We start from the raw sequence: 27,295 nt of genomic DNA on the forward strand, positions 1-27,295 counted from the left end.
GAGTCCAGCTCAGCTGGTGGCAGCAACATGCAGGTATCTAGTACTGACAGCATAGTGCGCGCACCTAGAGATTTGGCACCTGACTTGGAGGGGGTTAACTTACACCAGGAGGTTCAAAGGCATGAGGTAGCTCCAGTAGTGCGCAGCGTCCCTGAAGGGAATAGGGTGGCTGGCGTAGGAGTTCATGGTCCTAGTGGTGGGAGGGATTCCCCCATGGTTGAGGTCCTGGTGGGTGAGTGTAAGGACCGCCCAGAAGAGTGTGGGTTGTGTGACAGAGACAGTCCGCTACTGTCTGGCCAGTCTCAGAAGAATGGTGTGGAATATGTGTGTGAGGCGCTAGATGGTGTGGTGAAGGATAGTTTGGTTAACCCTGCTAGGGGGCTGTGTAATCCAATTGTGGGAGAGCATATTGTAAGTCCCAGTTTTCCAGAGCTATGCCAACACCAGTTTGAGAGTGAGTTCTCTGACCCCAGGGAGCTCACATTGGAGGCAGACCTTGTGGTGGATTCCAGAGGGTCTGGAGAGGCATTGGGGTGTGACCCTGTGGGGAGTGGCTCAGGTATCTTCCAGCCCAGAGTGGTGGAAGTGGCGCAGAGTAGCCCAGTTAGGTCCTGTAGTAGTGAGAGGGGTGTAGGGCCTCACGGCCTGTCCTTAAGGGGAAGGAGTGAGAATGGGTTTTGTCCCGGTAGTGCCCAACCTCAGTCTCAGAGCCTGGATGGTTCTTTAAGGGAACACCAGGTGGGGAGCCTAGGCTGTCCGGATGAGTCACCCTCTGAGGGAGATCCCCCAGTGGCTAGAGAACGTGGAGGCTCTGTAAACAGAGCTCCATTAGTTCTGGTGTCTGGCAGTACCGCTCCAGTTTGGAGGGTGCAGAGGTCCAGAAAGAGGGGCAAGAGGGGGAAAGAGTCCCCAGTGGAAGAACCAGTGGGTCAGGGGCCAGCCAGCAGGGCTGCGTACCCAGTGAATGACCAGGGGGACACCACTTCTGTCCTGGGGGATCTTCCCACACTGTCAGAGGGACAGGGGTTGGGAGATCTGCGCCAGGCAGACTGTCACACGGTACATGAGCTATGTGCCACCCTCAGGGGGGGCATGCGTGCTCCCCGGGAAGTCCTGGTGCACCAGGCAATTGTTCAACTGCAGGGTTGGGTCCCTGAGTTGGAGAGCCAGGTTCAGGTGTTGTCTGACCTGGAGGGTGGGACCACTGTAATCGGTGTCCTGATCCATGTCACTTCTAGGGGTACCACTCCAGTGGGGAGTGGGCAGTACTCTGGAAGGGGGTGCAGAGGGAGGGAGTCCTTGCCTCTGATCCCGGTGCGGTTTGAGGGTTTAGACCCTAGGATAGAGGGCCAGGTGCAGGGTGTCCCCCCTGACCTGGTGCCCCAGTTGCAGGATAGCACCCCTGAACTGGTGGGCGAATTGTGCAGGTCACCTGCCACAGGTGCCCTGGCAATTCTGGAAGGGGGTACCACTCCAGGTGGGAGGGTACAGAGCCCCAAGGAGAAGGACCGGGTGTGGTGGAGGCCACCCCCGTCTTTGGTCCAGCCGCCAGGTACAGGCCTGGGGCTGGTGGGTCAGTGCCAGGATGACATACCTGACCTGACAGGAGGGAGAGTGGACAAAGGGTGCCAAGCACCTGGGGCTACTGCCCCCCGCTCTCTGAGGCCACAGAGGTTTGGGAGCCCTGAGAGGCAAGAGGCCTGGGTCTCAACCCTGACTACTGTCAGTGGCCACTGGGAATTGATGGCGGTCTGTGGGGACGCACCTGTGAGCAAGTTAAGGTTAGAGGCTGCGCAGGTGGTGTCCACAGAGGAAGAAAAGGGTGTCCCATGGATTAGCGGGATGGACCCTGAGAGTATGGACAGAGGATTTGAAATAGGTTCAGATTGGCGTAGAACTGGAATGTGCCCCTGCTGTTACGGGCCAGGTCCATGTTCTATCGCCCTAAGCAGGGAAGCCCATCACAGTGGTGATTGGTCTACCCTGCGTTTTGGCTGGAAGGGGGTTGTGTTGGACTTGGCCCTCTTGGCAATATTCTCTCTGACCTGTTTTTGTTGGTTTAATGACTCTGGGCACTTTACCACTGCTGACCAGTGCTAAAGTGCATATGCTCTCCCTGTATAACATGTATATGTGATTGATGTCCATGATTGGTTCATTGGATTTACTGTCAGTCCCCAGTAAAGTGCACCAGGAGTGCCAGGGCTTGTGAATGCCAATACTGCTAGTGGGCCTGCAGCGCTGGTTGCGCCACCCACAGAAGCAGCCTTAAAATGTGTCTAGGGTCTGCCATTGCAGAACCTGCGTGCAGTCTGGTACTGTCATGCTGGCTGGGCAAGTGCACACACTTGCCAGCCCCTAAACCTTCCCTTAACTTCATATTAGTCACCCCTATGGTAGGCCCAAGGGCAGGGTGCATTGTAAGTGTAAGGTAGGACATGCTCTGATGAGTGTGGCATGTCCTAATAGTGAATTACTGCCAAATTCGTTTTTCACTACTGTAAGGCTACCTGTTCCCTTTAGGCCAGATGAGCTGCTGAAATTATTACACTCTATAATCTCAGCAGGCTTAGGGAACATGGTAGAAAATAATGTTTAGTATGCCTGAACTCAGAATAATAAAATACTACTTTTAGTAAAGTTTATTTTAATATCCTGTGTTTGCAAATGCTACTTTTAGAAAGTTAGCATTTGCTTGCCTAACTATTTCAGCCCGCCTCTGCAGTATGTGTATCTGACTGTCTGGGTTGTGTGAGTGACAGGGCTGGGGGATGACAGGTGGTGAATGCAAGGATTACACCTTAGTGGGAGGTAGGAGTGCCCCTGGACTCTTAATCAGGCTGTGCTCTGCCACCACAATGCTGGCTCCGCCCCCCTGGGGAGCGACTGATGACTCAGCCTGCACCTGGCCCAGGAAGGGCAAAGCACTGCCATCAAGGTACTCCTGGCTGCCCCTGTCCACACAATGCCGGCTCCGCCTCCCTGTGGAGCGTCTGATGTGCCTGCCCTCACACTGAAAGCAGAAGCCTGAAGTACACCCAACAAGTTCTCAAGAGACTGAAAGCAGTTATGCAAAGGCCCCCCTGGCCTGAGAAGACAAAAGAAATGCTGTATAAAAGTAGGAGCCCTGCTCCTTGTAAATCAGAATCCTGTTTACCCACAAAGAACCTCTGCCCGACTAGAAGGAGAAGAAGATGCTGGAAGGACTGGCCTGCTGCTTGCCTTGCTGAGAAAGGAGAGGAGAAGACTTTTGAAAAGACTTTGCTGACTTGTACTAGAAACTTTCTCCAAGGGCTTGACTGAGCTTGCCCCGTGAACTGAACCCCAGGACCAGTGGGTTCATTGTGTCTTCGCTCGTTTCTATCTGCCAGCCGTGTGTGCCTCCCGCCGGAGTAAGACTGCGCCCCTCATCGCCCCCTCCTAGGGCTGTGGCACTCGGGAGCTCGCCTGCCCTTCACCCGTGAGAGCCTCGCTCCTTGGAGTCGCTCTCTGCCCCCGGGTCAGGCTGCCTGCTCCTCTGCCCCTGTCTGCCACTGGAGCTCGCTGAAGTGCTCTCGCCCCTCCCGCCGAAATTTCCTCCAGGCCGGTGACCTAGACTGCAGGTGCCCTGCTGCCCCCGCTCGCCAACCCGAGGAGTTTACAGGCCGCGCCGCCCCCCTGTTGGGAGACCCCAGTACCATCTGTACCGGGGTCGTGGGCCGCACCCACCTGTGTGCACCCACCTGCTGCAGACAAGACCCGGAGACACTGCCAGAGACGAGTCCACTGCCAGTGTACAACTCGTCCCCCCAAGGAAGGAATTCAAACCGGGCTCGGGGCCCACAACGTTTTATTTCCCCGTCAGCCTGTAACTGTGCCTTGGCCCAAGAGGCTCCTCTCATCGCCTCCCTGGTCCTCACTGCAGCCAGGAGCTCCCACCTCTGGAAAAGGCCCGGGGCTCCTCCAGGCTCCTCTCATCCCTGCTTGCTGCTCCGCAGCTCAGCCCCCACCTCCGGAAAAGGCCCAGGGTTTGTCAGGCCCCTCTCTGGTCTCCATTCCAAGCACACCGCGAGATGCGTGAGCATTGGTAGGGCCTGGGGTTTTCTTCCGTGTGGAGCACAGAGGAGCGCTGCGAAGCCCACAGAGGCGCTTGGGAGCGCCATACCTTCCAGGAACAGGGCGAGAGGCCCCAATTATTTCATAACTGGAACTGAGAGAACTGTTTAAGTGAATTGAACTGAAGAAGAAACATTTGAACTGTAACACAGAGAATTTGCCTATTTACAATCTTGTGGCTTACCTAAAAAACGTTATATTGGTCTTGTGATAAGTCTTACCTGCATATATATTTTTACATAAAGGAATGTATTTTTATATATTCACAGCCTGGTGTCCATTTGTGGGGGATTGGTATGTTTACTGTGTGTGTTATTGCAAATGCTTAACTCAGAAACGCCTGGAGAATAGCCTTGGCTGCTCACGCCACGCACCTAGAGGGTGAGCAAGGGTTATTCTAAGAGGTCATCCTTCGCCCTGACTTAGAATAGAGAGTCCCTGCTTGTCACAAGTAAATACTTGCGCCAACCAGAGATCCCCAATTCTAACAAAAGGCAACTGCTACAGGTGTGGTAAGCAAGGGCACATTGCAAGCGACAAATATTGTCCTGCTTTGAGATCCACATGTAGCAAGTGCGGTAAGAAAGGACATTTCAGGCAGTGCTGCAGGAGTAGTCACATTTACAGGAGGCAAGGTAAAGACAACACCACACAGGTGTGTGATGAAATTGTCTTGCAAGTACAAGGCGAACAAGTCAGCAATCCCAATGACATGATAAGGGTGGAAGAAACAGGAGTAGAGGCAATGTTTGACTCATGTTCCAAGATAATGATAATAAATGCAAAAGATTTTGAGAAAGTGGCGAAAGGGAAGTTGACATTAAAGAAAATGGATGTAAGGTTGGGAGGTTATGGAGGGCAACCAATTAACATGAAAGGATACTTTTGGGGCACTGTAGGCTACAAAGACAGACTGACGGTCACAAAGATTTATGTATCCAGAGAAGGGGACAACATATTGGGGTGGCAAGCTCAAAAAGAATTAGGCATATATCTCGACCCTAACAAAAGCCCACAGATATTAGAGCAAGAAGTAGGCAAGATGTTGGAGAAGATAGAAGAAGACTTTAAGGAAGTGTTCAGCGGGGAAATAGGATGCCTAAAAAATTATTTCCACAGGATAAAATTGAGGGAGAATGCAGTGCCAGTGGTAGCAAGAGTCAGAAACCTTCCAATAGCTATTCAGGAAGCCGTGAGGGAGGAATTGGAGAAGCTGTGCAACCTAGGTGTTATCAAAGCGGTGGAGGCAACCGAGTGGCTTGCGCCGATCGTCGCAGAAAAAAAAAGGATGGATCAGTCCGGCTACGCTTCAATCTCAGGGCTTTGAACACAGAGGTCATAGTCGACAAGTTCCCGCTCCCAAATATCTCGCAAATGATGAGCATGTTGGAGGGGGCAAAAGTATTTTCTACGATGGACTTGACCTCGGCCTACTTTCAGGTCAAGCTTCATGAAGACTCGCAAGAGCTAACGGCGTTCGTCACACCGATGGGAGCCTACAAGTTTAAATGAATGCCGTTCGGACTAGTCTCTGCCGCAGCGGTATTTAAGAGGATTTGTGAGCAGTATTCTCAGAGGCATTCCAGGTGTCTTGTGCCATCACGACGATGTACTGATTTTTGGCGTAGACAGTAGACAACACGAAATCAGATTGAGGCAAGTTTTGGAGAGATTCAGAGAACAAGGTCTCACGGTGAAGAGAGAGAAGTGCAGGATTGGCTGTAAAGAGATAGACATCTTGGGGCACAAGTTAACAGCAGAGGGAATTCGCCCTAAGGCTGAACTCCAAAACACCATAATCAGTTTGGTTCCACCCAAGAACAAAGAAGAGATAAAATCATTTATGGGAATGCTGGAGTTCTACAGCAAGTTCGTGCAGAATTTTGCTGGCAGAACTTATACCATACGCCTGTTACTCAAGAAAGGCGTGACGTTCAGTTGGAGTGAAGAGTGCCAGAAAGAATTTGAAGACGTGAAAAAAGCACTAGCTGAAGCCCCAAGCCTCAGATCGTTCATACCGGGGAGGAAGACGGTATTGACCACAGACGCGAATTCAAAGGGACTGGGAGCAGTTCTCACGCAGGTGGGAGAGAGTGGAGAAGAAACTATAGCGTTCGCGTCAAGATCCCTTGGAAAGGCTGAGGTCAACTACTCGGTGAGAGAGAAGGAGGCCCTAGCAGTACACTGGGCAATTAACAAATTCCGAGACTTTGTCTGGGGAACAAAGTTCAATCTGAGAACAGACCACAAGCCGTTGGTCGGAGTATTCAACAGGAAAGGGCTCGACGCAATTTCGAGTAGAATCAGGCGCTGGGTTGTAAACCTTCAGGAGTATACCTTCAACGTGGAACACATGCCAGGAATAAGGAATCTTGCAGCCGACTGTCTCTCATGCCTCGTAAGAGAAATGACGGGATGCAAGCGGAGAAAGTGTGTGTAATCACCCATGGGGCCATTGGAGAAGAAATCTGGAAAGAGGCCTTGAGAGCTGACGAGCTCTTGAAGGAGGTGCGTGAAAGGGTCAAAGAAACGTGGAAAAGCAAAGACAAACAGAGTAAGACGCTGTGCCCGTTCTGGATGGTCAGGAACAAATTGTCAATCACTGATGAATGTCTGTTCCGGGGTACAAGATTGATTCCGCCCGAAACACTGAGGGAGTGCCTAGTCGATTTGGCCCATGAAGGACACTTGGGGATCACCAAGACCAAGCAGAGGATGCGGGCAGACTACTGGTGGCCAAACATGGATAATGAAATCGAGAAGAAAATAAGACTGCATACCAGTAACAAGGTGTTGAAGCAGCACACGCCTCCAATGCAGTGTAGGCCACCCCCGGTGGGTCCTTGAGTAGAGCTGGCACTTGACATTGTAGGCCCTCTGTCGAGTGAGCTTCGCACCCCTTACATCTTGGTGCTCATGGATCTTTATTCAAGGTGGCCAGAGGTGAAGATGGTGTCCGAGATCACCACCAAGGTGGTCATTGAGTACCTGCAAGAAATATTCCCCAGGGAAGGTCTACCTAGCAGCCTGTTGACCGACAATAGAGCACAACGCTGCTCAAAGGAAATGAAAGACTTCCTCTGGAAAAATGGGATCATACACAAGCGCTGCGCACTGTACCACCCTGAGACCAATGGGATGGTCGAGCGGTTCAACAAAACCCTCAAGGAGAGCATCCAGTTAGCAAGGGCCAGTGGGTTGAATTGGAAGGAAAAGATAGGGAAACGCCTGGAGGCCTACCGGCTGACCCCCCAACAGACTACAGGTGTCACACCTTTTGAACTACTCCGGGCAAGAAGACCCAACACAAAGTTAGCACCGGGGTGGATGGAGTGGCACAAAGGGTGGACGGGACACTCTAGAGAGACACTATGGCAAGACAGGGAACGAAAAGCTATGTTGGACAGGAAAGACAGGTTTGACAAACTACACTCCGTCAAAGAGGCAGGGTTTAAGGTGGGAGATGTGGTTAAAATCAAAGCGCCGACGGGCAGGGCAAACTGGTCTGAATTCACTAGGCCCACCAAAATTGTAAAAATGTTTAGGAACGCTATTAAAACACAGGAGGGGAAGATTTGGAATCTGGGTAGAGTTGTAAGTTATGATACCCCTCCAAAAGACAAAGACAATGGTGGTAGGGGAGAGGCCAATTCCAAGACGAGGGGCGACCTGCCCGAGAGGGAGTGTTCTAGTGAATGCAACTCTTTCCACAGTGCTAGCCACAGGGTGGTTAGTCGCCCGAAATACCTGGAGCAATATGTTATCAAGTAGTGTACAGCAATGTTCATTTCTTTCTTATACTTGTTGTGTTCTTGTATAGTGTAGAGGAGGGGGACGTGTGGTATCTTCAGCCCTGGGGGGAAGCCATGCCACATCCTTGTGCCTTCGCCCCTGCCCTCACATTGGAACGCACCGCTAGTGACATCACTTAGAATGTCACAGCGGTGAAGGTTCTAGGGTGAGGAGCGAGAAAAACAGCTTGAGCGAGCGAGAGAGCCAGCTGTGGCTGGGATCGCCTATTCCTATTGCTTATGACAATAAACCTGATCGTTATCGCAACTCTAACCTGCGTCCTTCCACGTTATTCACATTGTGACATTCAGTCTATCTAGTTTTACAAGATTTGGGTAGACAGGATCACGAGGCAGATGATACTATTTCTGCAGTCTCTGGCAGTCACCGAAGAGTGCAGGTTAAAGTCCTCTCCAGGGCCCTCAAGTCTATCTCAGGCATTTCACAAAGAAACGACAGAACATCAGGAAACAAAATTGACCAACAACAAATTTGACAATTGCCAACAATATGGTTGTCTCCACTATCAAAACGTCAGCACCAAAAGATGCCTTTTTATTTTTTTCCTTTAGATGCGATGTGTGTGTAATCATTCATCCATTTCTACTCGTATCTCTAGGTAATAATTTTCAAAAAAGGGGATTCCTTTTTGAATTGCCAGTCATGAAACTGTTAGTTCATGGTACCATAGTTACAGATTTTCCTAAACGTTGGCTGTTTCCCGAAGGTAGTTTTTTTCGTTTTGCAGTCTCATGTAACACTTTTGTTTCTTTCTCTTCATTTCACATAGCTTTTCTATTTTTCTCTCACTTTAACATCAGTCAAAATTTTGTACAATCTAAAAATAGTCAAGAAATAAATAAAGACAAATAACCTGGAGGAATGAGAGAACTAAGGAGATCCTGGACTGATAGTACATGGATCACCCCATGTAGGCCCCATGATATGGTAGGCTTTTGGCAACTGGCACAACAGTTTATGTCTCTCAGTAATGGGGATAAGGTTTGGTAAGGAGACCTTGCATTTCTGGTGCTCAATAATATTAAAGAGACAAAAAGTTCACTTTGCAGAACAGGCTTTCATGTGCAGCCCTGGGCATAGTTCGCAGAGTTTTGCTACGCGGAACTCTGCGAAATTACAAAAAAACTCTGCGAAGTACCACGAGTGGCGGAGTGCAGTGCAAACTGCAGTTTTTGCTGGTATTCCTGCCACTTGGGTAGAAATTCTACCAAGCAGCAGCTTGCGCTCGCGAACTTACCATTCGCGGGGATAAAACTCTGCTGCACATCGCAAAGCGGGGTTTCCTGCACTCCGCGTGCTCCGTGGTGTGCAAAAAACTCCACAAACTGAGCGAGGTTCACCGCCCAGGCCTAATCATGTGATTTGTTGTGCTCTGAAATTCAGTAGAATATTTTCAAGCCATATAAAGATACACTACAGAGTTTTCAGAAATCATGAATGTAAAATGGAGTCTACAAATCCACTGTAAGCAGAAATGATGCTACTCACCACTCAAGAAACATGGAATGTCCGAAGATCTGTTGGTTAGGATGCATATGTCTTCTGCCATGGAGTTGAAGGGAAGATACTCTCTGTTGTTATCAGTAAATCTCTGGTTAACAGCCAACAGCCCAAACTGATTTGTCAGATTCCTAAGTCTGGTTGCCAATTCCATGTCACTTCCATACACTTGGCTACCATCAATAAATGATGTTGCAATGTTAATCTGTTCACGAACAATTGATCCTTCGTTGCATGCTGGAGCCGAGCGGAAATAAGGAATGCAGTCACTTTTGTTTGAAATATTTGGATCTTTGGGTGGAATCTGCATTAAAAATATCACAGAAAAAGATGGTCTGTTATTCTGATATAAAACATCATTGCAATTTATTATAGGCTGAGATGACGTCTTAGGGTAAATGCACAAAGTGAATTTCAGTCTGAGTATAAATGCCCCTTTGAAGGAACTGTATATTTGGTAGGTACTTGAATGGCCTATCTAGGATTGAGCTTACCAGATGAGTTGTTGGAGGTAGAGATAGGGTAATGATTGAGGGGTTTGGTTATTGGCAGTAGAGATATAGAAACGTCTTACAGGGTTGAGGTATTTTGTGGGTTGCGGAGAATTAAGGAGAAGACTCTGAACCCCAGAGGATACTTTTTATACGTAGGTGTGGGTGGTTCTTTGTATGTGTTAACTCAGGTGAATATTTAAAAATGCCTCTATGGGAAGGAAGAGGTAGAGATCTTGTCTGGGTCTATGGATACAGATTTGAATGTGGTGATCATAAACCTCCATGGATGGATTTTAAGAGGCAGAGATATAGTAGGCTGGTGTTCTTTCATTAGGCTACTGGAAATATAGGGGCATCAGTAAGAGAAAGCTGAGGTACAACTCTTATGTTTTTTTTATAAAAAAGCATTACAAGCAGAACTCTGAAAGCTCTGAGGTAGTTCTATGGATAGGTTAATGAAAGAGAAGACCGTCACATACTAGATGACATTTATTTATTAATTCATTTTTTAAGCATTTCTTTATTAGAATCCTAGGCTACATTTAAATGTTGTTTTATTAAACGGGGGATACAGAGACTCTGTGATTTAGATTTTGGTATGATAATTTTCAGGGTCTACAGACAAGTTGGTCACAGGTGGCAATATAATGAAGGGTGTATTGATTGGTTATTGGCTTTGAAAGTCTGGAAGGTCCTTGAAAGGCAATTGGAAATTAAAATGATGGAGCACCATTGGAGTGTTACTGGAGTTGAAGATATAATGGTGGTAGCGTGGTTGCTTATTGGAAAAAACGTCAGATGGCCATTATAACTACAAGATAGAAGTATCTGCCAGATTAACTGTAGGTGGGCTGTCCAACATAAATACAGAATGACTGTTTCAGTGCATATTTTCAGGACAGCTATACAGTACGTAAATTAGTTCTGTTTACAGTCACTACATGTAAATTTGTGGATATTCTGAATCTCTATCAACAATCACACCCCCAGATTATAGGTTGGGCACTCCTCACTTATCATGCCAGGTTGCGATTTGAAGGCTGGGGGGCAGATTTACAAGCCCCTTGCGCCACTTTTGCATCACTTTTCCCATGTTAAAAATGATGCAAAAGTGGCGCAAGGGTGTGGTAAATAAACCCCTGGATATCTTCATTTTCTTACTTCAGAATAAAATCTGGAATCTCTAATAAACAATGTGTATTTACTTCACACACTTTGTAAATTTAAGCAATCTCTAGCAATGATATCAGAGTGCTGTAAGTAACAATGTAACAATTGGGTTCATATTAAAACAGTGAAGATTACGCAGACAAATAATGTATTACCAATTCATTAGAACCCTAGTATGTCATAAGTTTAAAGATGTTTTGGGAAGAAGATTTTTTGCATTTTCTCTGAACACCATCAGGTTGGAGCAGATCCAGAGCACCTCAAGCAGCGCTACAGAATTTAAGATTTGCTTCTGAGAAAGCCTGAGAAACTGTGTGGCATCATTTTAGCCATTAGGAGAGGGAATCAGGTGCAAGTTCCTGACCCTCTTCACACTGAAAACTATTTTTGAGAAAAAGCTGGTTCTTCCCGAATGTGTTGCTTCACAAAGAACACATAAATCAACAAAATGGTGTAGACATTAAGGTGGTGTAAGCTCCAACGAGTACTTAATTGAAACGTAAGTTTGATGACTCTATAAAGTTATCAATTATCTGGTGGTTTTGAGAACACTTTTGTGGAAGAGTTGTGTTACTCCCTGCAATAGTTTGGTGGGCCAGCTGCTGTAGAGCTTGATTGGCGGAAGTAGAATCAGGTGTAAGGCTCACCAAATGTAGGGATGTCGGAGGAAATATTTCTCTGATGTAGATTGTGCCAACTTGACAGGAGCCATTTTGGGGTACAGAAAAAAGACTTTGATGACCTTCGTGGAACAGCTAACCTGCTGCTACTGATATAATTTCTGCAGACACCAGCCCAAAGTGAATGTATTTTTTTAAATGACGCTATTAGTGACCCACATCCACTGGGAGTTATATTTCTGCACATTGACATATATATGACAGTTCTGAACGGTACGGATACTTGTGGGTAAATGGCATCAGAAGGACAGCTCTAAAAAGTGGATTCTCTGCAATGTATTTCCTCTATCATCAAGCCCATCCAATAATTTTCCTGATGGCAAAGCAAATCAGAATCACTCTGCAATGGAAACCCCACATTTCCCCAACCTCTAAAAAAGGGCAGGAACCAAGTGGAGGGTGACTCGGGCATCTGCCAATGTTTGGGAGTTGTCTTGTAGATGCAGCTTTAATGTTTCATTTTATCGCTGCATTATTGGATAGCTACTAGAATTATTTACATAACTAATTCAATTGTTTATTGATTGCATCAAGCATAGAAGGTGAACAGCTAGGAGTAGTCTTAAACTATCATGTGAACAGATATGTACAATAAACACTGGTCTGCATAATACCCTCAGTGGGAAGCAAGGTGGTGCCTTGACACAGGTTTGGTCACAGTCCTGGCCCTGAACAAAGGTGGTTCTGGATGGAGTCTCTGGAGAAAGGTTGATGTCATGGTCTAAAAACTGACCAAACTGTAGGAAGATGGGTGACCTGTTATGTGTTATTTCATTGTTTAGAAACTGGACAAACTGGTTTGAAGCCACACGTGCCTGGAATAAAGAATAGAGAAAGGTGATGGCCTACTTTCTACAAATACAACTTTTTAAAACACATTCTTTATTCTTCAGGCTATCCTGCCATTCTCTAGAAATTAGAACAACCCTCTGTCTACAGCTATAGGGCCACTCCTCCATAATCTAGAAAAGAGATCATTTTCACTTCCTGTGGAAGTGTCAGTCAATCAAAAGTACTTTATTCGGTTAATATTAAAACCATAAAAGCATACTAAACATTTCATGCAAGTAAGTTATAAAAACCATAAATTACAATAAAAATGTACAAAAAATGAGGTGCATTCAATACAAATAATCAATTCATTTTGGGTAATTTCTTAAAAGCCACATTTCCAGGTTAAGGCGTCCATAAATTTAATTTATTCAGACTTGTGCATTAGAATGAGTTATACATAACTTATTCTTTCTCTTTAATCTGCCGGCTGCGGTAAGGAAGCCAGCTACATTAAAAATTTCCCACACATTCGATAATAACTGCAAATTAAGGAGGGCTGGCTTAACTTGCGAGAAGCCTTTGTTTTTTAAAATAGGGAGAATAAAATGCTTCCGAATATGAAGAAAGTGATCACAGAAGAAAATAAAGTGCGTTGTATCCTGTACAGAGAAGTCGTCACAGGAACATACCCCCAAATCTTCCACCCTTTTCCAACCCGGAGATTCAGCGAGGAGGAAATTAAATTGATTCAGCCTGAATCTGACCAGTAGAAAACAGTGATTGGTGTTTGTGACGATGTTCAGGTATGGTTCAATTGTACAGGTAGTTTTTAACAGTTGGTGAGCTCTTACGGTCGGCTTAGCCAACTCCCTTTCTTCTCTAGCCATAGCAGCCATTGACAAGTATGAATCCTTTACCCATTTTATGTCCCCTTTCAACAACTTTTCAGGTGAGTTATATATCTCAGGTCGGCCCAGTTTCACTGTCACTTTATGTACATAATTCAGCCAGGGGATACGATTCCCATAATCAAGAGCTAAACAATCTTTTAGGATTTCCTGGTTCAGCTCAAATTCAGGGTTCAACCATGTCGAAATCCATTTTAAAAGAGGTGCAATCAGGGGCGTAACACAGGCCCCTGCAGCCCCCGTGCTGCGGGGTTCCCCCTGCTCCAGGGCCCCCCTCACTTCATCATGAATTCATGATGATGAATTGAATCGTGCGCGGTGCGCACAGAACTGTTATAAATTAAATAAATGCCTGGGCCCCCGCCTGGCCTCAGAAGCCAATCGCTCATGGTGCTTGTGCAGAGGCTTGCCCCGGTCGTCTGCATGAATTAAAAACAACTGCTGCACACGAGTGGGCCCCCCCCCCCTCCCCGGGGCCTCTGCGGCTCTTCAGAAATGGTGCCTCCGCTGAGGCTGTTACTACATGGTGCGCGCCGTGGCCACCGGCCGGTTCCCCCTGAGGCTGTTAAAAACAAGGTGTGCGCCGGGGCCCCTGATACTCTTCAGAAAGGTGGTAGGCCCCGGCAGCGGCCCCCCTTGAGTCTGTTATTAAATGGTGCATGCCATGGCCCCTTAAGCTCTTCATAAATGGTGCAAGGACCTGGCCGGGGCCCACAGAAGCTGTTAATAAACGGTGTGCCCCGCTGCCCAGGCCGGAGCCTCTGAGGCTCTGTAGATTTAACGGTGCATCAGGGTGGGTGCGCGCCGACAACAGTTGCTTCCACGACGCATCTGCGCAAGTGCACGTTCTTCAGGGTGGGGCAGAGCTGGTGACCAATGTACTGATTTGAATTTGTCCTGACATGCGAAATTAGAAGTACAAGAGTGAGACTGACTGAGGTGTGGCATCCCAGTAAGACCCAGCCACTCCTGCGCAGGACTGCTGGAAGTCCATCACATGTCACCGCCATAATTTAAATTAAGTCTTTACTAGCCCCCCCTTGCCGCCTGCCTGGCTAGCCTTGCCCTGGGCCCTGCCATCTGCTGCCTGCCCATCCTGCTTGCCCCTAACACTTAAGCTGCAGGCCAGCCCCAACCGTCAGGTCACGTGAGTCTGCGTCCGAGGCCGAGCCTTGTAGCAGGAGTGTCCATGGGTGGTGGTGAGGACCGTCCGAGACAGAGTCTCAGTGGGTGGCAGGGTGGTAATCAGATCATTTGGATTGAAATTAAGGGAGGACATCATGGTGGGGCCCCGTAGGTGAGTGCATCGTGAGAGTGCATTGAGAGTCCCTGCACAGGTTATGACTTTTGACAGTGTTGTAAATTGAATGCCTCACACTTATACACAAATCATAAACAGAGCATGCAGTGTAAGCAGCCTCTTGCCTCAGCATTGCTGTTCCTCTGAGCTGATCTTTCAAAATGAGCGGAAAATACCACTCACCAAAGCCAAAATGCACGTATATGTTTCATAAAATTATTTCTACTATGATATACAACAGGTTTTATCTGCAATGATGTTTTAAATGTTTTTACTGTAATTTATATTGAGAACTAGCAGCCCGTCCCGACGTTGTCCGGGTATGAATTGCTGCTGGCCAGTAGTATATTATTTTGTAGGATTTTGTTTTGATAGCATTTCTTATCTATGACAGGCCTGTGAAACGCTCCCATTCACAGTGCACTGCTGATGCACTTAAGAGTGCGCGTTCAGTAGTGTGTGAACTCGAGTTTCCCTACTTTATTTTTCCTTACAATATTATATAGCGCGAACTCGACAACATGGCATGAGCACAATTTACATTACAGAAGAACACATTCATTTGTGGTAGGAGACAAAGCGATTTGCCGAGATTCGAACGTAGCTCTCCGGCTCTAAAGTTCGCAATTCTAGAATTTGTGGCGGGAGGTGTGTCTAGAAGTGTATGTCGGTGCTGGCCATCAATGAGAGACCTGTGCATTTTTCAAATCGGTGGTGAAAAAATATGAGTATGTTGCTGCAGATGTGGGCCGCCGTGCCACCAATGTACTTACCGGGGGAGGGTAAACACCGATTATTCCGCAACTTTCTTTCCGCATACAATCACTCCGCATCCTTTCATTACGAAAGTACCATGACTCTGCAATGCCATTATAACGTATGGCATTACATTTTATATGCTTTTACCACGCATACATCTACAACGAAATTCGTTGTAAATGCATGAATGGTAAAAGCATGTTTTTTTTAATGTTTGGATAAGGTAAGTATGGGTATAGGGGTATATTTTTTGGGGTACTGAGGTATATGTTTTGGGGTGTTTGGGTATTTTAAGGGTTCAGATATAGTTTTGGATTATGGGGTACAGGGGTAGTTTTAGCGTTTAGGGATAGGTATGGGTTTTGGGGTACAGGGGTATCTTTAGGGTTCAGGGCTAGGTTTGGGTTTTGGGGTATAGGGGTATTTTTAGGGTTCAGGGGTAGGTTTGGGTTTTGGGGTACAGGGTTATTTTTATGGTTAAGATGGGTTAGTGTTTAAGGGTGTTGGGGTATTTTAAGGAGTAAGGGTGGGTTATGATTATGGTGTGCATGGGTATTTAAAGGGAGCAGGGTGGACACCCGGAGCTGGAATGTACAGAACCTGGGAAGAAAAACAATGAAAAATTGGGCACAATGCTCGCTTTTTTTTTTCCGTAATCCCGCGCCCTGCACACGCCCACGCCCCCAGCACACGCCCACAGCACACGATATGAGACATGGCATGAAGGGCGGAACATACCACATGCCCCCAGCGTGTCACGCCCCCAGCACACGCCCACAGCACAATGCAGACACGCCCACAAAGGACTACTTTGCTGGCACGGTTCTTTTACCTTTTAAATGTATATGGTGGGCGCCTGCATAGCCTATGTCCTTCTGCTGCAACTGCCCTTTCCAGCGCTGTATTGAGTGTTGTGATTGGTGCTGTGGTTCCTGAGATTACCCGCCTCAAAGGTTTGGGCTCTCTCTTTATTATATTAGTACTAGCAGCCCGTCCCGACGTTTTCCGGGAGCAATTAGGCTTCGGGGCCCCCGCCCGGCCCGACGTTGTCCGTGGGTCCCCCGGAGCCTTCCTCCATATATTGCAGTATTATACCTCTATGTTTACTTTGTACGCTTTTGTAACCTGCACACGTCACTTTTTCCTCCTGTAATGCAGTATTATACCTCTGTTTACTTTGTACGCTTTTGTAACCTGCACACGTCACTTTTTCCTCCTGTAATGCAGTATTATACCTCTGTTTACTTTGTACGCTTTTGTAACATGCACACGTCACTTTTTCCTCTTGTAATGCACCATTTGGCTCACGTTTGTAATGCACCTTTTGCTTCCTCTTGTATTTTGTTGGCTCACGATTGTCATTTTTGCTTCATTTAATGTAACGTTTGCTTTTGTATTTTGCCGCCGCTCACCGCTCCTAAATAAATAAATAAATAACCTACCTCATCCGCCGCTCACCGCTCCTCCCCGCTTGTCCACCGCTCCTCCCCGCCTGTCCGCCGTTACCCACCGCCTGTCCGCCGCTCCTCACCGCCTGTCCGCCGCTCCTCACCGCCTGGCCACCGCTCCTCACCGCTGTCCGCCGCTCCTCCCCGCGCTCATGTCCACCGGTCCTCTTCGCGCTCCTGTACGCCGCTCCTCCCCGCGCTCCTAACGTCAGCACGCACGTCGCGGCCGGCGCTTCTCCAAGGGACTACTTTTTTTTTTTGGGTAAATTTTTTTAATTACGTGTATTTATTAAGTTTATATAGCCTATGTCCATCTGCACACCCTGATGATTACAACGATGTATCGGGTGTGTGGATTGGCACTGTGGTTCCCGAGTTTACCCGCCTTAAAGGTTCAAAGTTCTTCCTTTATAATAGTAGTATAGATGGATTAAATAAGGGCATCTAATTGGATGTCAATGGCTACAAGTTTCGAATGGTAACAGCATACATACTTTATAACCTATATGAAAATGCACAGTGGCAGCCACACAGTCAAGCAAGTTTAGACAACCAGTTCCCTTTAAAGAGAGAAATGGCTCCTTTTGATTGCACCATTCAGATTAAAACTCAGACCATGCCTGAGAGCCATGAACCCTTAAAATAATAAATCCTGTAAACAACGTATACACTGCCATAATTGCTATGAAAATAATAGGAATGTGTATTTATCAATGTAAAGAACTGCTTTATATTTTTAAAACATTTTTTATTCACATTTCTTTTATGCATACATACTTTGACAGGTCTGTGTTGAACAGGCAGTACAATATGTGTTAATTTTGTATGAGCTTAACACCGTCTTAATAGCATACATTTTTCCATATAGTATCCTCTTGCGGTAAATGATCTTATGATTTGTGGTCTCTATCATGTCGTGAGGCCCTATTGGGGTAAGTCCTATTGTATAATTTTCCTAAGGACGTTTGTCCCGTCTAGTGCGTTCAACGTTCTTGTGTTCATGCAACAAAGATATCTGTAAGATAAATGAATCGTAACGCTAAAAGAATAAACAAGAAGATAATAATAAACTCGGGCCTTTCAGGTGCGCTCTGCAGGTGGGTGGTTCGTGATGTAGCTGGACGTGATGCTTAGATGGGTGCGTGCTACTTTGGAAGGGCGGGGAACAGGAATTTGTGTTTGGTATCATAACCTACATGAAGATCATGTCACGATCACTAATACTTTGGGGCCCATTATGATGTTGGGCGGATTGCCCCCGCCAGGCTGGTGGTAGCCACCGCCGGCCTGGCGGGGGCAATCCGCCCGACATCCTCACCAGAATTCCCCCAGCCATATTAGAATGGCGGGGGGGACCGCGGCGGATACAAAGACCGCCTGCCGCTTTTCCGCCCAGGTTGCCTTGCGGCCAGGGCGGAAAAAGTTTAATATGGTGGCGGTGTCTATTAGACACAGCCAGCCAAATTATCTTGGGCTTTCAGACATGCCTTTCCATGGCGGCAATGCTGCCACGGAAAGGCATGCGGTCTTCACTCTGGGGGCCTGCAGGCCCCCAGAGTGAAGGAGGGGTGGGGGTTGCACACGGGGGGTACCTGTGGTACCCCCCTTCATTTGCATAAACAAAGCGGCAGGCACCACGCGGTGCCTGCTGCTTTGTTTATGCAAATGCTGTAATGCATTTTTAGCATCGTGGCGGGCGGTGCTGAGAGCACCGCCGGCCCCAATGCTAAAAATGCAGGATGTGCCCGCCACTGTGGCAGGCACATCCTAATACCCCCTACGGGACCCACGCCCTTATGGCGGGCGGTCCCGATTTCTGATAGGATGGCGGGCAGACTAAGTCTGCCCGGCATCCTAATGACCCCCTTAATGTGGATCAATCTTGGGCTGGCTGTGTTTCTGTCTACCTATAGGTACTCTTGCAGGCATTGTAAGAACTCCTTTATGTTGATAGAATACCAAGCCCTTCACATGGACACACCTTTTGTACATCACAGAAAGTTAAACGGGACAGAAGAGTGCACAACAGAACAGTTCCAATAATGGTGCTTCAACTGTTACAATGTTCAGATGTTCCCCTTACTACATGGTCAGTGCTTAATTTGAGCCAGTGGAGCCCATCGGCCATCATTTTTGGGACCGGCACTTATTTTTCCTCATCGGATATTTCCAGAGAGCAAGAGAGGGAAAAAAAGCACAGGGGTAATAAGGAGAAAAATGAAAAACCGTCACAAAGGGAGAAAGCAGGAACCTACTAGAGTCCGATAAAGTGATAGGAAGCGCCTAATAGTCAATTAAAGAGGCATGAGGTGGATTCCAGACTACATAGCCTTGGTATTCGGCGGGCTAATATGCAATAATTCCGTCCGCTTGTTTCTAAGCAGAACTTTGGGCACGCCACTCAATCTTTTACAAATTAAGCACTGTAACAGATTCCATATCACGGGTACAGAGGGTTGATTTGCAATCTCCTCAGGAAACTTGTCAACAGATAACCGTTATCTCTTCTTTAAGGCAAATGTCTGATTCTTCCTTAAGATCAAGCAAGGTACTTTCTTCTTTCTTATCATGTATTGTTGACCATCGTTGAGGTGGTAGAGCTATACGGAAATTTACTTTTGGATGTAGTCAGTGTCAGAGGATTATGCTATAGCAAATTGCAAAGCCTGATGGACTTCTATTTGTTTAAATTTATCTCCTTTTGAACCAATTGAATTTTTTCATTTTTATTAGATATATTTTATACTGTAATCACCAGATGCCATTCGTTCAAATTGTGTTAGATGTCTTACGTATTCAAGGAATAGGATTATTATACCTTTTTCGTTTGTTCTAAAATTGATATAAGGACGGATGACTTTGTTGTCCAGCTCTTTCTGCTTCACATTCATTTCGTAATGTCAGTTGTTAATGTCAGAATTTCTGGCGAGACCTCTAAGGTACTTAAGCACTTTATATTTTGTGAGGAAGCCCCCCATCCTTAAGTTCATTCCATGCCTTGTACCTGTAAGTTACCAGCCATCTCAGTAAAGTTCATGCTGTTGCTGCCAATAAGCAGGAAGTAGTAAGGGCTCCTCCTGACTCACCACTGTGTTTGGGCATCGCCTTTGTTTTTCTACTTCTCTTTCCTTAAATGGATCTGCTTCAGCTGTGTTTTAATGATAACAATTGGTTTTACTTACAAAATAGACTTGCCTCACTTTTTCTATATCGTTTGAAAGCTGCGCATACTATTTTAGAGTTCATACCTGTAGCTGACCATTTAGTGGCCTCCCTCATCCTGCTTGTGGATTCCTGGATAATCAGTTCCTGTTCATTCTGCTAAGGAATCCAGCCTTTTAACTATGAGGATGGGACTTTTGTTGATATCAAAGGTCAGGTGATACATACTACCAGTGATTGGTACACCACCCATTTCTCCATTGCCTTTCGGTGCTAAAGTGAGAGCCCCCACCCGTGTTTTGTAGCACTTTACTTCTTTAGGACTTTTCCCTTCTAGGCCCTTGTACCTCCAATAACCTCTTGATTGAAAAGAACCCAGCCCCAAACTTAGTTTATCAGTGCAAGATGCCCGATTCAGACTGGCTAAAGTTATCAGGATATTACAGGTGGATGCTGCTGTTTTGGTACAGCGCCAATGTTGCCTAGGTCTAGTGCAGTTGCACAGGGTTGCTAAAAGCAGTGCATACTTTGCACTGATATATAAAAAACACAATTGTGTGACACAAAAGGAAGGTTTTTCTATCTTCTTAAAAATCCAACACCAAACATTTCTTTGGACATACCTATGCATTACAAGCAAGTATAAGGCCAAAAAATGAACATTGATAGAAAGGAGCGCACCAGTGCGCCCTGATGCTGGAACTGGTTCTATCTTCAGTAGTCCTTTGACTACAAGCCCCATATCACAGAGACAGAGGGTTCATTTTTAACCTTCTCAGCAAACTACCAACATTTGCTCCAGCCTCCACTGACTGTAGCACGTAGTTTCACAACCGGCGCGTGGTAAATATAACTAATACAGGACCTGGCGAGCGTCATTCACTGCCTGACCGAGACCCTGTTACAGCTCCACTCTGCTCATTGCTCTCTCAGGCTGCACTGAGGAGCGCCGCTCAGCTCTGAGCATGATCCAGACCTCAATGATGATTACATGTTATTTACTATTGTCTCATGTGATTGAACTATACGTACGAGTCAGACACAGCCGGCTTTTCGTTTAATTCTGGTCAGGTGATGTCCAACTTTCGAGCCAATAGTACATTATATTTAATTACAGCGTCACTGCTGGGCTTGAAGCTCACTGCTCTCAGGACAGCTAGTGCCCCAGACCTCCTCCTGGCTGACACAGTGAGTGCAGAACAAACATTATTATTTATTAACACTAAAGGTCTAAAATATTATAACAGCCTGACTAACCCTGTAGCACACTATCTGAGTAATGCAATTATAATTAGTAGCATGAGATCCTCGCTGGTGACTCTCAGCCTGGTTGGTCAGGTCTTACATCATTTGTCAGTTGTTAGTGGAATTTCATTTCTGGTGGTTTACAGCAGTTTCAACTCTTCTTAGAGTTTCTCGTTGCTCAAATGGGTATAGTTTCTAAGTATTTTGCTATTTACCACGAAGTTACAATTCGTGGTAAATAGCGGCCAGTAATAGCGAATTCGCAAAAAATAAATGGTTAATGAATTGCATTTAAGGAATCTCAAATAGAGATTCCTTAAATGCAAATCCTCGCAAATATGCGATCTTGCTATTAGCGATTTTTGCATTTGGGATGATGAATTCCAAATGCAAAAATTGCGCTCGCAAAGGGCCAGATTCTGAGAATCTGGCCCTTTGCGAGCCGATTTTTCGTTGAGGAATCTACCTGATAGTCGTTGAAATGTCACTCATAATTCCACAGAAATTATGAAAATGTAACACATAGCAATCGAAACCTTGGCAGCTATGGGAATGTGGAAAATACTTTCATGTTGCCTCAAGTTATTTTAATCTCTTTTTGGGCTGCACTCTGCGCACACCCAGGTTTGGATGGCAGAGGTAGCTCACGAGGCCCTGTGTGTGCTCATGTACAGGAAGGCAATTCCAGAGTCTGATTTATAATCTACGTGTGCATATGCCATGGTAGGCCAGCGGTAAACCAGCTCTCAGGGGCCAAAGACGAGTAGCCAGCTTGTGATGTCAGAGACGGCTGGCAATAAAAATACTGATAAACTGTGTGTGGGGAGTGTCAGAGGAGGGTTTCAGCACGTCTGCATGAGTTGAATGCTAGGTGTGTGGAACACAAAAGAGGTACTAGACCACAGTCACGTAAGACTAGAAGATACAAAAATTGAGGATGTAATGCAGAGTGGAGGACAGTGAGATGACTGTCAGGAGAGAGAAGTGTGTGCATGTATGTATGCGTGTGGTAGAGGAAGGCGAGATGTGGGGTAAGACAACTCACTGTGCCAATGGAACTAAGCTACACTTGACTAAATAGCCTCAATCAGAGCAAAACAAGTCTTGAGTTGCTAGTGTTCCCGTTCATACTAGGCCTGGCAGTGGGGGCTGACTGTTCCACTGGAGCAGGGCCAAGAATGATTTACAGATGGCTGGGTCTAATCTGAGGTAGAATGATGGGCAAAAATGGAATGCTACCAGAGCAACTGCTAGTGGTCAGACTTAATGTAAGCATTCCTCCCACCACCTTCTGGGTGTTTAATATTACCAATACAAGCAGTAAATGGGGCACCACTGGCTCTAGAGGGGGATGGTGCAGAAAGACGTGCCTTCCACTGGGGTGGCAAAAATACTAATACTGGCCCAAGATGGTGATTTGATTTGATTTTGATTTGATTTGATTTGTGGTTTTATAAAGCGCTCATATGCCCATGGGCATCTTGGCACTGAAGAAAAGGACGTGTGACCAAGTGCAGCTAGCCGGCAAGACTATCTGGATTTGAACAGCCAGGTTTTTACTGATTTCATGAAATACAACAGGGAGATGCTGTTTTCGATAGCTAGAGGGAGTCGGTTCCAGTCCTTGGCTGCATGCAGTAGGAAGCTTCTGCCTCCCCACCTAGCTTGTTTGAACCAGGGAACCTGTATTTGTTTTGCCTGGCTGGAGCGTAGTTCTCTTTTGGGGACATACGGCTTGAGGTGAGTTCTAAAGAATAATGAACCCGAACCCTGGAGCGCTTTATATGTTAGACACAAAGATTTGAATTTAATTCGTTTTGCCAAGGGGAGCCAGTGTAGAGTGTCCAAGTGGTGGGATATGAATTCTGGTCTTGTCGATATTTAGTATTAATCTTGCTGCCGAGTTTTGCAAACATTGTAGTTTGGACAAATGTTGGGCCTGCATCCAGCATATAGTGCATTCCCGTAGTCGAGTCTTGACAGAGCTAATGTAGTAATCACCGTTTTACGGGAATCCATCGGGATGTAAGGCAGTAGTTTCCTAATCATTTTTAGAATAAGCCACATAGTGGCTACTAGTTTATTGGCTTGGGCATCGAAGGTAAGTCTGTTGTCTAACATAATACCTAGATTTTGGAAGATGGTGGAGCAGGACATAGAAACAGGTTCTAGGAGGAAGTACCAGAGAATGTAGGAGGGATAGAGGGTTTAAGAGGGGGGAAAGGAGAAGAGTGTTACAGTGTGTGTAAGACATTGGTGGGATAAAAGAGGGCAAGGAAAGGATGTGTGAATGGAGAGTAAGAGGGAGGTGAGGGAAAGAAAGTGGAAAGAGAAATTAAAGTGTAACAAGAGGAAGGTGAGAAGAGAAAGCATTGAAAGCCAAAGGGATGAACTGAGAGAGAGAAAAGCCAGAAAGAGAGGTGGATAAAGAAAGGTTAGAAAGAGGGAAGACAGCTTAGATAGTGAAAATGAGGCGATCACAAGTCGCAATGGAGGGAGTAAACAGAAAACCAATACGGAGACACAATTCTTGCCAATTTATCTAAATATGGACTTACTGGACAGCACTGTCTATATCCCCTGCCCCTTTTGTAACATAAGAAGAGAATTTCGCTGTATAGGCACAGTAAACACACATTTAAACAGATGCAGTAACTCAAAATATGGAAACAGTAGGATTTAGAGTGTCCTCAGTATGCCTGTAGTATATGACTGTAACAACGTTGACTTTAATATAGATGGTGTGAAAGAGAATGACAGCATATATGGTGATATGCAATGTCACAAGATTCACTGCTGGTCTCAGGAAGTTGCCTGGCATTAACTAGACAGCGGCTCCTTCCACTTCATAGTTGTTCTTTGTTCTTTAGACATAGGCAGTTCCTGAGACAATAGGATCGCTCCTTGGCATTGTTCTGATTACTGCCTCTGTTAGATAATCTGCTTTTGACAGTATTGTTACAAATAGCATAGCTTGTATGTTAAGAATATTTCCCATTTTCTCATTAGAACTTAAATGTTGGAGGTTTCAAATCAAAATATACTAGATTTCTCTGTGTTAGGGCAAAGTGTTAGGTTGTGGGCTGGGCCGCCAGGGGGGCCCCCTCCATGTGCTTTGCAGGAGGGCCCCCTCAAGTTTCGTTACACCACTGGGTGCAATGGCTATTAAATCCTCCATGAAGCCAGCTCCACACTCCTGATGGCCAAAATAACCAGCTGTGGATTGTGGGACAAATAAAATATTTCAAAAAAACTTATTTTCAACAACCTGAATTGCCTTCACATTCCTAATACCCCAAATGTCCGCACCGTACATTGCGAGGGAGATGCATTTTCAGTCGTGCCCCTACCTTTCCTGAATCCATATTGCAGGTCTGAGAGGGTTTTCGTTCCAACTAGCCATCCCGTGAGTTTACTAAGTACCACCCTTCCAAGCACCTTTACTGCAGAATCAATAAGGAAAATGGGTCGATAACAACTGGGATCCCCTCTGTTTCCCTTTTTGAAGATAGGTACTATTAGTAACTCGGTCCACGTGTTAGGTAATCACGATTTACAGGCCTTATTAAAGACATTATACAAAATTTTAGCCCATGTCTTAACAACAGATTTAAAGAGATCGGCTGGCACGCCGTCCGGTCCCGGGGCCTTATTGCTCGTCATCTGGTTTATGGCCTCTGATACTTCTGGCTCAGAAAAGACTAAAATATATGCCTCAATCTTGAACGTGGTATTAGCGCGGCAATGGATATCTTCACCTTTATACACTGATTTAAAATGATTACACCAGGTCTGCTCCTGGATACCACAATCAAGGTGGTTATTAAAAGAGTCTTGGAAAAAGGGTTTATTGACCACTTCCCTGATTTGGCGCTGTTTTTGATAACGTAAATGGATAAAAGCTCATTCCAAGCCTCATTTCTGATCTCCTTTTTCCAGTTTGTTAGAGCCACTTTGTAAGTTTTCCTTAGTCCTGCTATAATGTACTTAACCGGTAGATTTAATTTCAAAGCAGCCAGCAGCTTCCGATGGGCTACTGAGCAATTGTGGTCAAACCATCTCTCCCCTATTGTATCCTGCCCTCTACATGGCCGTTTGAGATCTGAGGCGATCTGGGCACAGAGTTTAGTGTAAGCCACAAGAACATCCTCATCCCCAGCACTTTCATGCATTCAAATAGACATCTCACAGCCTGCCTTAATCAGTAGATTAGCATGGAAATCCTGTGGCTCCACTCGGCACCATTTAATTCTGTGGGCTTGGTCTGTAGGCCGTATATCTAATTTAACCGCTGTTCTATTGGTTTTCTCTGGTTTCTTAAAATCATCCACCAAAGTCAGAATGATTGGATTATGGTCACTAGACGTAGACCAGGTTACAGTGTAGCCACTGACCCTAGTGGTCAGCGCTGCACTGATTAAAATATAATCAATAGTTGAACACGTACCCTTGCCCTTAAAAGTTGGAACAGCTATGCCCCCATTAGATAAGTTTGGATAAAATAGGCCATTTTCTGCCACCAATTCCTCCAAATAAACTTCCTGTGTTGAGTGTTCAAAGGGAGTTTCTCCTTGATCTACTGGGCCTAGGCTGTCCCAAACATAACAGTTTTCATTACAACAATGCACATTAAAATCGCCTAAAACAATAACCAAATAAGAATTAGTATTTTTCTTATTGCATAATTCAATAAAATACTGTAGACTGACCAAATGTTCCATTTATAAAAGTTCTATCAAAGGAGTTATAAAAGTTTACAATAAGGAGAGTTCGGGCATTGGTAAGTGCGATTTGTACTGCCAAACAATAGGGTGAGCCTGTTTCCAGTTTAGTGTAAGTGCCTGCAATATTCAAGAAAATCAGGGTCAATAACCCACCCTTCGCCCTCCCCATAGTGGAGGCTATCGCCGGTTTCGAATAAGTGGTATAGCTATCCAGACAAAACATATTATTGGTATCCCAAGTTTCCTGTAACCCAATGATGTCAGACTCTGGAAGTGCCTAATGCTAATGTTCCCTTATTTAGGGCCGACCTACTATGTGTGATGGTCTTTGTTGATACTGAAGGGCCCAGTCAATCTATCTCCTCCAGACTTGTAAATGTCTAAAATCTGTTATGGGTAGGTACGGTATACTCGTAGATTCCCTGGGCTTGTGTTTTGTCTGTTAGTTCAGCCCTTCCTCTTACCGTTGGTGTTGTATTTCGATAAAAGAACCCTAAGGGTAGAATACTAATAGCATCCCCACATGGGTGCCTGGTTCCAGCCCTCTCTAAGATCAATATTTACAATCTGCGGGGATCCACAATTCAGTATCACGCAGTCGCCTCTACTAGTTTTACCTGAATTCCCTATCCAGGCAATCCTGCGGGTCATTTTAAATCCTCTAAATAGACAAATACTCAGTCCTGTTAAAATATTTAGATGTAGAAGAGCCTTATTCCTAGGGGAAGCCCAATGTTCCTCCACTCCAGTTTGCAGAGGCGGTACATTTGAGAAAATGACTGTGTATGGCGTGGCCTCAGGAGGTAAATTAAACAGATCGGCTCTGTTTTGACGATGATAGGCTCCCTGGTCCACCCCTTCATTTGGGCCCCCACTTGAGTCGTCCCTTTGCCTCTCATTAATTTGTGAGACACACTTACTACCTGTGGTTACTGGAGGAACTTGAATACCAGTAGTGCGGCCTACACTAGCCGTAATAGGAGGCTGGTTTGATGCAACAGCTGATTCCCCAGGCAGGACAGTGAGCCCACTAATCCCTCCACTAGATGGAATAAGTTGAGGTGAAAGTAACTGATTCTCTATTTTACTCAATCTGGAGTCTATGTCAGAGAGTTTTTGAGGAAATGGGTTTAAGCAGTGGCAGTAATTTTTCTTCGAATTTTGCTACTATTCGATCTTCCAGATCGCATGGCGCCTGCCTAAGACAGGCCTGTGAGTTAGTA

General features: G+C 45.9%; 1 protein-coding gene across 2 annotated transcripts in view; it reads right to left on the bottom strand.

The window, feature by feature from the left end:
- The window catches only part of LOC144824457 (myeloperoxidase-like), a 432,332-nt gene that overhangs the window by 84,610 nt on the left and 320,427 nt on the right, over window positions 1–27,295 (bottom strand). For both annotated transcript variants that reach the window (XM_078683553.1, XM_078683554.1), the window contains 2 exons: window positions 12,367–12,567; window positions 9,397–9,712 (listed from right to left, as the gene is read on the bottom strand). In XM_078683553.1, coding sequence (XP_078539679.1) covers window positions 9,397–9,712; window positions 12,367–12,567 — 517 coding nt within the window. The remainder of the gene's footprint in view (window positions 1–9,396; window positions 9,713–12,366; window positions 12,568–27,295) is intronic.

This window comes from Lissotriton helveticus, chromosome 3_1, assembly GCF_964261635.1.
Source record: "Lissotriton helveticus chromosome 3_1, aLisHel1.1, whole genome shotgun sequence".
Lineage (NCBI taxonomy): Eukaryota > Metazoa > Chordata > Amphibia > Caudata > Salamandridae > Lissotriton > Lissotriton helveticus.